The 16,472-nt window shown below is 29.0% G+C and overlaps 3 protein-coding genes across 3 annotated transcripts; all 3 read right to left on the reverse strand.

Annotated features, from left to right (window-relative positions):
• Window positions 1-1,709: 1,709 nt before the first annotated feature.
• LOC111687461 lies at window positions 1,710-2,784 on the reverse strand. The gene is made up of 2 exons (XM_023449903.2): window positions 2,512-2,784; window positions 1,710-2,453 (listed from the first exon to the last, which is right to left on the reverse strand). The coding sequence occupies exons 1-2, from the start codon at window positions 2,735-2,737 to the stop codon at window positions 1,888-1,890; spliced, it is 792 nt and encodes a 263-aa protein (XP_023305671.2). The 5' UTR covers window positions 2,738-2,784; the 3' UTR covers window positions 1,710-1,887.
• Window positions 2,785-5,048: 2,264 nt separating this feature from the next.
• On the reverse strand, window positions 5,049-6,031 carry LOC124421438. The gene is made up of 2 exons (XM_046956623.1): window positions 5,763-6,031; window positions 5,049-5,700 (listed from the first exon to the last, which is right to left on the reverse strand). Exons 1-2 carry the CDS (start codon window positions 5,989-5,991, stop codon window positions 5,114-5,116), a joined length of 816 nt encoding a protein of 271 aa, XP_046812579.1. The 5' UTR covers window positions 5,992-6,031; the 3' UTR covers window positions 5,049-5,113.
• Window positions 6,032-10,404: 4,373 nt separating this feature from the next.
• On the reverse strand, window positions 10,405-11,544 carry LOC111681067. The gene is made up of 2 exons (XM_023442784.2): window positions 11,009-11,544; window positions 10,405-10,948 (listed from the first exon to the last, which is right to left on the reverse strand). The coding sequence occupies exons 1-2, from the start codon at window positions 11,379-11,381 to the stop codon at window positions 10,512-10,514; spliced, it is 810 nt and encodes a 269-aa protein (XP_023298552.2). The 5' UTR covers window positions 11,382-11,544; the 3' UTR covers window positions 10,405-10,511.
• Window positions 11,545-16,472: the final 4,928 nt, after the last annotated feature.

Below are 16,472 nucleotides of genomic sequence, written 5' to 3' on the forward strand. Positions count from 1 at the left end.
GAAGTCAAAAATTGAGCCTTTTTTGTTTTATCCTTATACAACAATTTGTACTACCAACACAAACCAATAATACCATTTATCGGCTAAAATTGAAAACTCGTTAAAAACGCAATGAAATATTTCGTATCGAATTCAACATTTGTTTGTTATGATCTCTTACTCATGAATTCAAAATATTTCACAATTCACATTTGTTGCCGTAATTATGTATTTCGTAAGTTCGTTAGTCTCTTGTTTTTGTGTCATAAGTCTTTGTCTGTGAAATATTAATGATATATGATAATACAATAATACGATATCGATAGTGAATTGAATAAATACGATGTCCTTTAAAAAAATACAATTGTTAATGTTTGTGCTTGTCATATTTTTATATTTGTTGATGTATCCATGATGTAAGATGTATAAATATTGTTAAAAGTAAAAAAACACATTCGTTAAAAATTACGAATAATATAATAATTTTTTTTCATTGAATTTTTAACGATTTTCCAATTGATAATTAAAAATGTTGTTATTGTTATGTGTTGGTAATATATTTTCAAAATTAATCAAACTCGTTTACTTTAAATTAATGTTATAAATCAAGTTCAGTGTACTCTATATGAAATTACAAAAAAGCGTTACATTTTGGATTTTGTATGAATATATGTTAAGAAAAAACTAGAACATAAACTATTATTTTTGTTCATTGCCATCGGAAATGCATTTATTTGCAATTTAAGATAAAAGGTGGACCTTAATATATACTCTGTGCTGTTAAAACTAAATAAATAATGGTAGATTTTAAGAAATTTAACAAATAATGGTTTGTAATTTGTACAAAAACATTCTCCATGATGTTTGCATTCATATGGAGTGCTCTAAATGTAGTTGACGAAAATGGGCTTATATGTCAGGAAGCGGATACTACATTTGTTTAAGAGTTTGTGTCGATGATTAAAATTTTTATTATATAACTCAGAAAAATAACACTCGGTAAACAGTAACTTATCTTCATGTTTAACTTCAAAGATTTCTCTGTGTGTATCTCAATCAAAAAATTTCAAAATTAAGAGAATGACTTACGTACGTGTGAATGAGGAAAAACCAGAAAGCTCTTAAGGTGGCTCTTCGCATATGTCTGATTTATGTTTCAAGTAGAAGTCATTGCAGTCAAGAAGAAGTCATTGCCAACTTTTTGAAAATACAATGGGTCCCATGATCATTTTGACATTTCATTTTTCCTATATTTATACAAATATTCAGCCAAAAACTATTTAGCAGCGCTTATGAATAATTCGTATTTAGACCCTATCGATACGAAAGACAGACAGACCTACAAGGCTATTAGAATATAATATTTTAATAATAATTTTAAATAATGGCACCTAATTTTATGGTGGGTTATATATGTATAAATATATTTCCGAATAAATTTATTTAACATCACTATAACCGTATTTACGTAACCCCCCTTCCGAAAAAACACCACATTTACAAATACGTAGTAAAATTAATTCTCAAAAACGTTTAGCTTTTATTTTATTACAAATATAGTTCTCAATTTTGTTGTTGTTTAATTTATTTAATTTTTTTAGTTTTAGTGGCATTAGTTTTGTTTTGAGTTTAATGTATTTGTTTCGTGTGTTTTACTTTATAAACAAATCATCACAATAAATTGAATTGAAAAACTACGAACATACCGGTCTTTATAGTAAAAACTTAAATTGTATTAAATAATCATTTTATTTTCATTGTAATAAATTTCTCTAATTTTCTACTAAAATGCTTAATAAAAAATGAACAATCTTAATTGATGAAAAAGGAGGAAAAATATAAGATTTTTTACATATTTTTTTGAATAATATTTTGCAAATTAGGAATTCCAAATGAAGGGCAAAAGTATTACTTACAACAGGCAAGTAATTGATATATTAGACCCGCATAACAAAGAATCTGACATGCCTTATCAACAAATTTAGAATCATTACTTTTAGTTAAAGTTGGATATTTTTTCGTTGTCGGTGAAGTGGTTGTTGCTGGCAACGGTGGTTTTGGGGCCGGATAGCATATGGGTCGTTGAATATCTGTAACTATTCCTTCTATATTTGTTTCACTAAATGTTAGACGTTCACAAATAACACCATTTGGAGCAGAACTTTTTAAAGCGTCTAAAGGATCTGGTTTGTGATGAAAAATATCATTTAAAATATCATCCGTCAAAGCTTCAATATCCATAGTTTTATATGGCTCTGGTTTTTCACCTTTATTGACTTTATCTAAAAACTCTCTAAAATTTTTTGTTTCTAATAGAAAGGCTTCACGGAATTTATCAATACCCCTTAATGGCTTTTCATCAGCCAAATCAGGAAATTCTAATGATCTAGGATATATACACTTTAATGAATTGACATAGCTTTCAGGTTTTCCGTTTATTACTAAATAGTATTTTCGTAAAAATCCATAACGTGCTTAAAAAAATACATTATATTAAAAAATTTTAATTATAGGAGTAGGTTCTTAAAATACCTGATCCGGAGGTTATTGGTCCTGTACAATATATGGAATTTTCCGGTAAATTGTGAAGATTTCTATGAAAGGACATGTTTGGAAACAATTCCTTCCATTTTGTTAAATCCCTTTTCAGTCGTAGCTTGGACACAAACTCATTATAGTAGTTATTATTACAATTACATTGGACCAATTGAATTATCAAGATGACTAGTAGAACAATTTTATTTTTTTGAATTTCCATTGATGGAACTGTTTCTTGCAATAAATTATTGTTTACACTATTGCAGATTTAACGCGACTAATCGGTTTTTATTGTGTTTTTGTATTTAAATGTTCTGAGAAAATACATCTGGTAAAGCATGTATATGTAATTTAAGATAAACTAATAAAATGAAATGTAGAAAAGTAGAAAATGCCAATGCAAATGATCCTATAAATTTAAAAAAAAAATATATTTTTTTTGTAAGAATAACAATATGTGACAAAAAAAAATACATGGGAAGCGATACCATTTTCTGAATGGTAAACCCGAGTAGAATCAAAAAAAGCCTGTCTTTGAAAATTTTTTAGCAACATTTCATTTTCATGTAATTTTAAATTATTTCTGCCTTATTTATAAACATTTATCATAGAATTATAGAACAAGTTTTGTATGAAAATTTGATTTATAAACCTTTGATTAAAGTTTATCAATAAGACACTTTGTGTGTAAATTAAAATTAAACAAGTTAGAGTGCTAAACGCGGCTGAGCCGAAGAATTTTTGTATACCAAACTAATATTTGTTACCAAATTTTGTATCGATAGCTTTATTTAATAATGAGTAATGTGCGTTTAAGAGATTTTCGTAAAGGGACCAATTATGTATATAAAGACAAAATTTCAAAATTCTGTATATAATTATTTGGTAATGAATATTGTGCATTTAAGTGATTTTCTGGAGGGGACCTATTATCATCGTAAAACAATTTTATAGTGTAATTTATGTATATAAGAGCAATATTTGTGCTATGAAGAGCAATGGGAGCTATGAACAAAGATGAACCGATCGTAAAAAATTTTTTAAATAATATTTCTGTGTACAAAAATAGTATGTATTTGCCATACTTTTTATGGGTATTACTATTTGGTAATGAGTTATGTGTCTTTAAGTTTTTTTCTTAAATGAATCTTGCAAAGGAGCTATGATCAATTATGGGCCGATAGGAAAACAATTTCACAGTAATATTTCTGTGTATATGAGCAATACTTGTGTCAAACTTTGTATGAATATTTAAATTTAGCAAGGAGTGCGTTTAAGTGATTTTCTGGAGGGGACCTTGTATGCTATGACCAATTATGGACCGATCCGAAAAAACTTTCATAGTGATATTTCTGTATATGTGAGCAATACCTCTACCAAATTTTATATGGATATCTTCATTTTGTAATGAGACACTGGTTAAGGAGGGTACAAAATTCCTGATAGAGGCCTATGTGTATTTTTTCGGATTAGATGTATATATGTACATCCTTCTTTTAAACTAACTAATATTTTGGTAAGTAAGGGCAATACTTATATCAAATTTTATATGGATATCATAATTTAGTAATGAGTTATAAGCGTTCAACTGATTTTCGGGATGGGACCTTGTATGGGAGCTATGTCCACTTGTGGACCGACCCAAAAAATGTTTCTTTTTATGAATTTTATTGACTAATATTTAAATTTGTAAAATTTTGCGAAGATTTTCAGGGATATGTGCTTTTGTATTGGAGGGATATGAAATTATGGACCGATTCTGACAATTTTCAGCAAGAGTCAAGGTCTTGTGTAGAAACGAATGTATGATAATTTTCATGAAATTGTCTTGCAGAGTTTTCGAGAAAATTACATAAGAATGTATAAAAAGCATTTTGATGTAATTTTCGGAGTTGTTTTAAATTTTGATACACAACTTTTCCCGATGTAAACGGATTTTTCTTATTTTCAAAACATTGATAAATATTCGCATTATTTCCAGACAATTATTTTAACTAAAACAATAACGCAAGTTATTTGTATTTGTACTGAAATTCAAGTTTTTTCTGAAACAGATAAATAATTTATTGATTTTTGGCAATTATAATACATAAAATTTCTTATTGAATCTACAAAAATTTTGTTAAAAAAATATATATTGAATTTTAACAAAAATTTTAAAAAGGTACCTATATACTTACAACAATTTTGTTTCACATTCTAGGAACTATACTATACTGTGAAAACTGAAACACTTATTTTTTTTATTCTATGTTCTGACAAAAATATAAAACTCAAACAAAAACATTTATTGACTCATTAAAAATTTTTACTGAAAATTAAACTTATTTCAATAAAGTGTTTGGTAGAAAATATTTTCCTTCTGTGTGAGAATCAAACAAATTCGTTATAAATCCAAACAAAAATATTTATAAAAATCGAAATTAAATTTAAGCAAACGATTGTTAAGAAAAAATTTGTCATATTTTTTTCTGTGTGAGTAACATTAAATTTTTTTCAGTGAAAATAATAATTTTAAAAAAGTCATAAAATTTCTATCTCAAGACAAGTTTTTTATTAATATCTATATATTTTTAATTTTCTACCCTTTATAGCATCACTTGCAACATGATAGTAATTGATATATTAGACCCGTATAACAAAGAATATGACATGCTTTATCAACAAATTTAGAATCACTACTTTTAGTTACAGTTGTTACTGTTGGATATTTGGTCATTGTTGGTGAAGTGGTTGTTGTTGGCAATGATGATCTTGACGCCGGGTAGCATATCGGCCTTTTAATGTCTACCACTATACCCTGCTCATTTGTTTCGTTAAAAATTAGATGTTCACAAATAACACCATATGGAGCAGAACCTTCCAAATTATCTAATGGATCTTGTTTTGGATTATTAATTTCATTTAAAATATCATTAAAAATGTCATCAGCCAAAAAATCAATATCTATAGTTTTATACGGTTCTGTTTTTTCACCTCTTTCGACTTTTTCTAAAAGCTCTTTAAAATTTTTTGCTTCCGTTAGCAAGACCCCGGTGAATTTTTCAACTCCCGTTAATGGTTTCTTTTCGCGCGAACTAGGAAGTTCTAATGATTTTGGATATATGCACTCTAATGTATAGTCATAGCTAACAGGTTTTCCTTGTATTGCTGAATAGTATTTGCGTAAAAATCCATATCGTCCTAAATGAGAAATAAATTTATCAGAATTAAAAAATGGTGTAAAATATTAATACTTTAATTACCTGTATCAGAATTGATGGGTTCTGTGCAATATATAGCATTTTCCGGTAAATAATGAAGATTTCTATGTAATGACATATTTGAATGAAAATTCTGCTCTATTGTAGAATCCCTTTTTAATCGTAGTTTAGACACAAATTCATTATAGTAATTGTTATTACAAGTGCATTGGACCAATTGAATTATCAAGACGGTCACTAGTAGAAAAAAAATATTTTTTTGAGTTTTCATTGATGAAATTGTTTATTTAAACAAATTTTTCTTAACACTTTTGTAGATTAAACGCGACTAATTTGTTTTCATTATTATGTCGTATTTATATGTTCAGAGGAAATAAAACTGGGAAAATATAGTTTAATATACATATAAACTAATAAATAGAAATGCAAAAAAGTCAATTTCAGTTTTTGTTTCAAATTTTATTTTGTTTGGTATATATGTATTTATAAATATATATTTATACTTAATATATAAATGTAATAACGATTTACAAATGTTTTAGCAATATATTAACTGATAGAGTCATGAATTTGTGCTTTATGTTATTTCTGGTTGTGTAGAATATGATATATCTATCACAAAAGTATTTTATTTTGTTAAATATGTTTATTAATATTATAACCTTTAAAGTCTACAAATTTTAGTAAAATATGTTTACGAAATTCAATTTAAATCAATAGAAGAAGTTTTTGAGATAAAATATTATTTTTTACATATGCATTCCATTAAGTTCATTTTGAAAAAAAAAAATAAGTTTAAATGAACTTCTTCAACTTCTTTGGCAATATTTGCTAGGATCATTGGGTGAAAAGTTACACTCATTTCAATAAAACCCAGTATTGCGTAACTTAGACCTGCAGTTCTTGACCGATAAGGCTGAAAATTGTTTCCGGTCTACATTTCACTAGTACTAACCATGATCCTTGATACAATTTTTGTGTATTAAATATGGCATATAAACTCCAAAATAATCTAAAAAGTTCTGAAATGGCCCAAACTAAAACAGCATTATTTCTACATTGTTTTACAACTCATATTGAAAAGGAAGCAATATAAGAAGAGGGTCTTTAGGGCACCAAATTAAAAAAATGTATTTACCCACAATTTTCCCAACTATCGAGAGAAAGAAGGAAGGAAAAAGCAATAATTATAATTTTAATTATAACAATTAAAATTCATTGTTTTGTTATACTAAGAAAGTTTATCACTTTTTGTTTTTGTGTAGAACATTTTAGCACTTCGACTTTAAAGTTTAAGAATAATTTGAAATCCATTTTCTGACAACACTGTTGTAGACATAAAATAGGTATATTATTCAAAATCATTAACCAAACAGCCTCACGTTAAAACTTAGCTAAAGAAATAAACCAAAGTCACTGGAAATAATCATCGTCCTAAGCAGTTTGGTATTGAAAATCAGCAAAATCGGTTCACAACCACAAAATTTCTCATAGCCTCATACAACAGCATATATCCGGAAATGAATTATTCGGTAATAACTTCCTCTAATATATCGGTATAAACCAACACTTTTTATCTATAAATAAAATTATGAACAGAAATCATAATACAAATGTAGATTTGTATGTATCGATGATAAATAATTGGTCATGACTCTCATAAAAAGTCCGAAAATCACTTACATAAAGTTATGGGGATAAAATTCAACTCGGATAATTATAATTCTATTTGTTTTATAAAATATTACTTTCATTCAAAAAGGGGGAAAAGCTTAATTTGTCGCAAATTTAGTTCATTTTGACAGGAGCTCACAAAAAGTGGCAGGACACTTGAAATATTATCAAATTACGACTTAAGTCTCACAATGGTAACGCATAGTGTAGCGTCAGCAGAATTTTCTTACCCTTTTACGCGTTCTATGAAATCTCAATATTAAACATCTCTGTTTTACGGACATCGTATCAGCATACTTTTTATATTTTTTAATCTGCCAGTCATTCTTGGAAATTCCAGATTTACGTAGTACAATAAATTATTACTTCATAAATGAATAAATATAAATAAATAAATTGCAAAGGAGCAATTAATAAGAAATAAAAAATAACCGAATGATTCTATCTAATAAACAGAATTTTTTAATTAGATTGACAGGAGGATCATCAAATTCGAAGAAATATACTTTGGTCATTTTTTAATGTTTAGAAATTCAGTTTCCTGGACGTAATTCTTAAAAAGTTTTCCATCATATTATTTGGAATAATATGAATTGAATAATGCCTGACACTAGCATATAAAATGTTCCAAGTTCCATTGTCCTCTCCACACGCTCTACATTCGTCAGAATATGCACGTCCAATAGTTGTGCTGTGTTTCCACTCAGAGCACGTACAATCATTATAACCTCAGAATTGTTTATTTTATAGCGAGTAGGACTATTTCACGGTTGTATTTTTTCAACCACTCTGTGAGCTTCCTTTGCGTATCTTACAAGCAGGAAATAATTTACGTATATTGAATTTCCGGTCCAGTATTCGTGAACTTTGCTCAGGTACTCGAGCTATCCAATATCTTGCCATAGAAGCCCCGTTGGGGAATGACAGGTGTCATTAGTAAAGTCCAACCTAACCCCGACAAAGGAGAAGGCAATCACTTGTTAGCGCCGACATGAAAACATCCTATTAATTCTATGAGGAATGCATCAATGCCGACACCATCACTCCTTCATTACTTCCGACATCTCAACAAATACAACTCAAGATCCCTCTAGTCCATCAGATAGATGTATCTGATAGTACATCTCACTCCAAAACATACCTAATCTTTGTATTATCAGCTCAATTACAAAATTTTATTAATCCACAGCTTTGCTCTAGAAACAAGAGTAACGGATACTTATCCTAAGAATTTATATTTCATCATTTCAAAAATTTTGGTTTCAACCAGTACGTGGATCCCGAAGGATACTTCACCCACTGAACAGCCTGGAAAAAGTCCTGTGGCCAACAGGCCACCCGTGTTACCAGATTATAAGGTGCTTTGGTTCGACCTCATGTCAAATCTATCCACGAAAATAACGGGGATACATTCGACATCACCAGACTATACTCCTGGCGGACTAGAGGTACTGGTATAACCTCTTTACAACCGGATTGCAATAAACCAAGATAAGAGTCGTTCATCTAGAAAATGGGTCATGTCTGGGAGTGTATTCAATTATAGCTTTCTTACAATTCAATAGTTATTCCAATCCAATATACGCAGAAAATTCTATAATCTAATTTAATATCTTTGAAGCAAACAAGTTTCCGCAAACATTATTTTTCTGGTTTATCTTTTCTACTGAAAGCTAATGCCTTCCTCATCTAGAAAACTCAATGGGCAGATCGAATACATCTTATATGTATATATTAGAGTATTCAAACAATTAATCGTTCTTCAGTTAATCAATTAATTTTTGACGATTAATCGTTCGAATAAATAAAAATTGTCAAATTTCAAATAACTAATAAACCGAATAATTTCTATCAATTAACCGATTAAGAAAAACTCACTATTTAGCATTAAAATTACTATGTTTTTCTACAAAATTTAATATTTTTATAATAAATTTTCTTCTTTTCCTAATTTCTTAATCAATTTTCTATAATAAAGAAAACTTATTTGATGATTTTTGAAAAGAAATCATGCAAATAATTATATCGCTTTTATTTTTATAACCAGTTTTTTTGGGAACATTGTTGTATTCTTAAGTATTTTTAAATGGTTTTAAGCAACAGTTATAGTTGAACTAGTGTTCAATGGAACGTATAAATTCTAAAACTAGTTGAAAATCTTAAAAACAGTAATTTCTTGTGAAGTGAAAGGAGTGAAAAAAATATTTTTGTTTATAAACCGTGCAAAAGTTATTTTCAAACATGAAAAAATCTATGCGTACGGTAAACTGTGGACCATTATTATTAACTCTGTGTACTCAGTTGTTCATAATTAGCTCTTTTGCTTCTGTAAAGGACTTTAAAGTTTAAAATACATCCAAATTCAAAAGATGGAATTCCAAATTTATATTAAAAAGTTGGTATCAATATTAATTTCATAATGAAGCTGAGTTCCTCAGCTTCGAAATAATATAATTTATTTCAAATCATTAAGATCATTAGGAAAGAATTAGTAATCTTACAGAAAATTTGTCACAAAAAAGTAGTTAAAAGTTTTTGAGTCGGAAATAAAAGATTTTTAAATTTAATTTGTTTTTCGGTTTTTCTCTAAGTGAGACAGGTAAATAATATAGATAGAATGTATAGATTCCCAGCTTTCATTTGATACCAATATTAGCATTATAAAATACATATGAATATTTTAAATATTCGTTTGTAGTCCCTTAAACTTTGAAATCCTTTTATAAGGACATAAAAATCTGAGTACGAAATTCTATAAGTGGAATCTATTTTCACATGCTTATTAACTTTTCCATGTGTGAATACTTGTTTCAAAATTGTTACAGGTTGTATATGAAAAAAATTAATGTTAAAAGCAATAATAACATCGAATAACCGAATAATTTTTAATTATCCGATTATTAACCGGCTAACGTAAAACCTCAATTAATTATTTGTCGAATAAACCGAATAACACAAAAACCCGAATAATTGAATACCCTAGTATATATGTAAGAAAAACAACATGAAATTTTAATTTTCACGTGCAAATACATATATTTACAAGTGTAATACATAATTTTATTAAAAAAAAGAAATTTAAAAATTAAGTTTATTTTTAAAGCTGAAATAAAATTATTAATGATCCATTATATCACCAGCTATTTCAACTGGTTTTGATTTCATTTCATTTTGTGGTGTAGGTGGCGCCGGTGCAGGATAACAAACAGTTCTTTCATTTTGTACCGTTTCACCATTTTCATTTATTTCATTTATTAACATGGGCATACAAATTATACCATATGTTGGTGCTGGCGGTTCTGTTGTACTTAATGGTAATTGGGTAGTGGTGGTATTTCTAGTTTCTCTCTCGCCAGAACTTACTGTTGTTGTGGTAATTTCCGCCAATGGTGCATTAAAAGGTTTTTCTGTAGTATTAGTATTATTTGGTTTGGCAGTATTTTCAGCAGCTGATGGATTGTCCCTATAGACATGAGTAACATGATAATGGGGTGAAGAAAAACCCATAGTTAAGAGGCGGCCGGTAAGATAGCCGGTTAAAAAATCACCAAATTCTAAAAAAATATGGAACAATGATATAAACAGTTTAATGTTGTAGGGTAATAACAACATACCTGATCCTCTGGGTGGAGCTTGAGCAACATATATAGCATTTACCGGCAAAGCGGCAGTATTATGATAATATGAACCTCCTGTTGGTAGTGGAGGCGTATTATAATAATTGCTTCCCTTAAAATTTTTCTGAAATTTATCACTACTACTGGATTTTTTATTCTCATGCATGGCTTTCGTAATCGGTGTGTGTACCGGTGAACTACTTACAATACGCCGTGATGTTCCACCACCACTTGAAGGTTTTTTATATTTACGCCAGCTGCCAAAGAGACCACCAAAAGAACCGCCACGCCTACCACCACGTGCTTCACATAGTGACAATAATGCAATCGCAATGATTAATATTTTCACTAATATTTTCTTACACTTCATACTATATATCTTATGTTTTTAAAAAGTTTCTTTTTATTTATTTTTTTTTCAGCTACAATTTAATTCTGTTTTTCCTTTATATGAAATTAGTTTAGACCTTAGACTATTTATGCGATCATTCCACTTTGCTGTCTTTTAATACAATGATCAACGTTGTCACATTTTGTATTCAAGTCTAGAGGCCATTTGACTTAAATAATATGATTGTACGTATCGTCGTACATGCTGCACCAGAAATGCGATATAATTTAATTTATCTAAAGAAATTTAAGTTATGAAGGCGGCCACACTGTTGGATTCATGGATAATATATAAAGTCTTGTAATACCCTACAGAATATTACGTTTGTAAGTAAGTATATTACGTATTTTTCTAATTAAGTTTTTTTTTACAAATTACGTCAATTATAATTGTTATTGTAGAGAAAAATATTCATTTTCTAAATTTATTGTTGAAAATAAAATGAAAAAATCATAATATATTTATTGCCAACAAAAACTTGCATTATTAGGAAAAATGTACTTACATAATAGAATTTTAAGTCATAATTTTACTTGAAGACCATTCTACCAATTTTTATCTGGATCGGTCCTTTATTGGTCATAGCTCCCATAAAGGTTCCTCTTCTGAAAATCACTTAAATGTACATATTTTGTTGAATTATGAAGTTATCGCGATAAAAAAAAATTTTCCGGATCGGTCCGTTATTGGTCATACCTCCCATATAAGGTCAACTTCCAAAAATCACTTAAACAAATATATTTCTTTGATTAATTAGGCTATTTTGATAAAATTCGACACAATATATGAATCGTCCTATAAATTTTTTCCGGATGTGTCCATTATTGATCATAGCTCCCATATAAGATTCACTGTCGAAAATCATTTAAACGCATTTATTTCATTGAATTATAAAGCTATTAGGAAAAAATTCAACTTGGATATGTCTTGTATTCCTTTAAACCATTTTGACATTTTTTCTGGATCGGTCAATTATTGGTCATAGCTCCCATAAAAGGTCCACACATAAAATCACCTAAATATAACTTTGGAAAATGCCTGAATCCGCACGTCCAGTAAGTAAAATTGAGTAAAATTGAACATGGGATGCGATATTAAACGAAAAATCGATACGAAAGCAAATGTTTAAAAAAGATATATGAGGATTGTTACATACATATCCTTAGATTCAATTATACTGACCCAAAAATGTATTTATTTTTTTTTCAGTATGTGTGTACTAGTCAAATGCTAATTGATTTGTTTAAATTAATTTAAATTAATATGTTGACAGACATAGTTCCAATTTATATATTTTGTGAGAAAGTCCATATATATTATACGTATGTATCATATTGTAAGGTATAAAATCTGGAAATATTTTTTTATAATTTAATGTATTTCGCATATGTCCCTCAGGTTAAAAATTTAACAGCGATGTCAAACACAAATAATAGAATTGTTAAATACTATCTATCTTAAGTATATTAAATGTTATCGGAAATTGTATTATAAATTTTACAAAATTTGTATTATAAATTTTACAAAATTTGTATTACAAATTTTACAAAGAGGTCGTCTTTATTTTGCGAAAAATTAAAAAGGAAAAGTTTAACAATTCCTAAATAGAGTAAATTTAAAATTATATACATTGAAACACCTTCCCACGAAAAACTTTCATTACCAAGGTGTTAAAACACAGTAGCATCTTAAGTCATTATATCAATATGACGAAGTCATTGAACCCAAGTACTTAAAACAATACAATTACAAATAGCTCGAGAATTCAATTAATGTAAATGAGTGAAAAAAACGTATACGCAAAAGTTGACTAACTAGTTAGAAAATATTCAAACAACACACTATTTACAAAACGTTATTAGAATGATTCTAAGTAATCAGAATGATATGTAATAGTCATTGAAAAGTATGTTAATAGGAGTGTGATTACCAATTGATGAAATAAGTATTTAAAGAAATAAGTTTTCTCAAGTTTTTTATTAAAAAACACCATGCTGAAATCCGATAGGTGATTTTCGAAACGGGACCTTGTATGGGATTAAGCTCACCCATATCGTACAAAAATTATGAAATAGTAATTTTGTTTACAAACATTATATTTGTGGTAAATGTTGTATGTATATTTAGTAGTTAGTAAAACAAGCTTTATTTTTTGGAGTTTTCAAATTTAGCTTCAAAATTTTTAGCGATATTGCTTTGTTAAATGTTATTTTTTAATGTTATTTTTGTGTTGTGGAAGGAAAAAATGTTAATATTTAAGACTTTTAATCATTTTCTCATTTAAAGCATGAGAGCATGCACTCTTCCAAGCATTTTAAAAGGTACTTCACTAAAAATTAAGAAAGCTAAAACCAAAATATATTTCCTTAAGGAGCCTTCACAAGTTCACACATTACGTACGTTAAGTCTAATGAAAAAGTAACATGAAATTCCATCCGTATTTCAAAGAAAAATAATTAAAGTCGTATGATTTATACTTTTTATGTTTACACGGTTGGAATAAAACAATAACAAAGTAAGATCTAAACACTTCACTTTTGAGTTTTTTGAGTTTACATAAAAATACATCCCTGATCTAATACGGCGAAGAGAGCCATACGAATGTCAAATTTTCCATCAGTATTTTACTCAATATAGTAAGGTTTCATTACTTGTCGTGTTAAAACGATCGCATCCGTATCCTTCTACATAAAATTTAAATTGAAGGGGCCTTAACATAAATAATATTCATTGACGTAAAGAAAAAGTGTGTACTAATTTTTTCCTTTTCTGATTTATGTTTCAAATTCAAATTTTTAAAATTTTAACTATATAAGAAATTACTTTTGTTTCTTCATTAAAAAATAATAATTTTACCGAGTTCCGTATTACATTTTTTAATTTTTTGGTATAATGCTAAAATCAATTGAAACTTTTAAGTAAAGATATATTTCTGTTTAAAATTTCTTAAAGTCGGCCCAGCCATTTAGGTGTGAACCTTATATAAAACACGAACTCCCCTTTTTACCCATTTTAATAAATTTTTCTAAAATATATATTTTGATTGATTATAGCAAAATACTTCAGTATTGTCAGTCTGACAACGTTGCAAAAGAAAAATTGTAAGTTCAGACGGTTGTTAGATATTTTCTGAACATTTTACTGACAATATTGTAGAATCTAACAATCGTGTATAACGGCTTTTAAGTAACTAAATCGAAAATAATTTCGCGTTAGAATATATCAAAATCCGTTTTCACATTGAAAAAATCCATGCCTTATATACACGAAAAATGTATTGTACGAATCGTTCGTTGTTCCGCACCACGAAATTCTTCCGTAATATGTACGAAAGTTTTTAGTATAATGCAAAATATTCTTGAAAAAAATAATTTACATACGTAAATTGAAAACAAGTAAGAGTGTTATATTCGGCCATGCCGAATCTTATATACCCACCATCAAATCATTCATGTTTATGTACAATTTTACTGATGTACTCACATTTTTAAGTCAGTAATAAGTCTTAAAATCATTTTCAGAAGGGGACCTTGGTAAGGTCAATTATAAATCCATTCTCATTAAATTCAAGAAAATGATTTTAGTTCCTATAAAACTTTTTTATGTCGAATTTTATTGCTTTATATATATGTTATGAGCAGATATGAGCATTAAAGTCAAGGCGACCTTATATGGGAGATAAGGATTATAAGGATCGATCCTTATAAAAATTGATAGGGAGATTTTATCTCGCACGAAACTTGTTTATGTAGAATTTTGTAGTAATGAGCGATGAATTCATTGCCTAAAGGGGACCTTATTTGGGGGGTCAGACAATAATGGACCCATCCTTATAAAATTTATGAAAATGATTTTAGTTGCTATAAAACTTTTGTATGTCGAATATTATTGTCATATATATGCTTCTTAAGGTCGATATGAGCATTAAAGTCGTTTTCTGAAAGGGACCTTATAGGTGGGATAGGGTCAATTACAGACTAATCCTTATAATATTCTAAAAAGAGATTTAAGTTTCCGTAAAACATATTTGTGCCGAATTTCACTGCTATTGATGCTTCTCTTAACCAGTTATGGGCGATAAAGTAATTTTCCGAAGGGGACTTTATATGGGGGTTAGGGTCAATTATGGACCGATCCTTATAGAATTCTACGGAGAGATTTATGTCCTCATAAAGCATGTTTGTGCTAAATAAAACCTCTCTTGATGCTTCTGTTAGGCAGTTATGGGCGATAAAGTCATTTTCTGAAGGGGACTTTGTATGGGGGGTTGAGTCAATTGTGGACCGATCCTTACAGAATTCTACGAAGAGATTTAGGTTCCCGTGGAACATATTTGTGCTGAATTTCACTGCTATTGATGCTTCTCTTAGCCGGTTATGGGCGATAAAGTCATTTTCTGAAGGGGATTTTATATGGGGGGTAGGGTCAATTATGGACCGATCCTTATAAAATTCTACGAAGAGATTTATGTCACCATAAAACATGTTTGTTCCGAATTACACCGCTATTGATGCTTCTGTTAGTCAGTTGTGAGCGATAAAGTCATTTTCTGAAGGGGACTTTATATGGGGGGTAGGGTCAATTATTGACCGATCCTTATAAAATTCTACGAAGAGATTTATGTCCTCATAAAACATGTTTGTGCCGAATTATACCGCTATTGATGCTTCTGTTAGTCAATTATGGGCGATAAAGTCATTTTCTGAAGGGGACTTTGTATGGGGGGTAGGGTCAATTATGGACCGATCCTTATAAAATTCTACGAAGAGATTTATGTTCCCGTAGAACATGTTTGTGCCGAATTTCATTGCTATTGATGCTTCTCTTAGCCAGTTATGGGCGATAAAGTCATTTTCTGAAGGGGACTTTATATGGGGGGTAGGGTCAATTATGGACCGATCCTTATAAAATTCTACGAAGAGATTTATGTCACCATAAAACATGTTTGTGTCGAATTACACCGCTATTGCTGCTTCTGTTAGTCAGTTGTGAGCGATAAAGTCATTTTCTGAAGGGGACTTTATATGGGGGGTAGGGTCAATTATTGACCGATCCTTATAAAATTCTACG

The sequence above is a fragment of the Lucilia cuprina genome, chromosome 2, assembly GCF_022045245.1.
Source record: "Lucilia cuprina isolate Lc7/37 chromosome 2, ASM2204524v1, whole genome shotgun sequence".
NCBI lineage: Eukaryota > Metazoa > Arthropoda > Insecta > Diptera > Calliphoridae > Lucilia > Lucilia cuprina.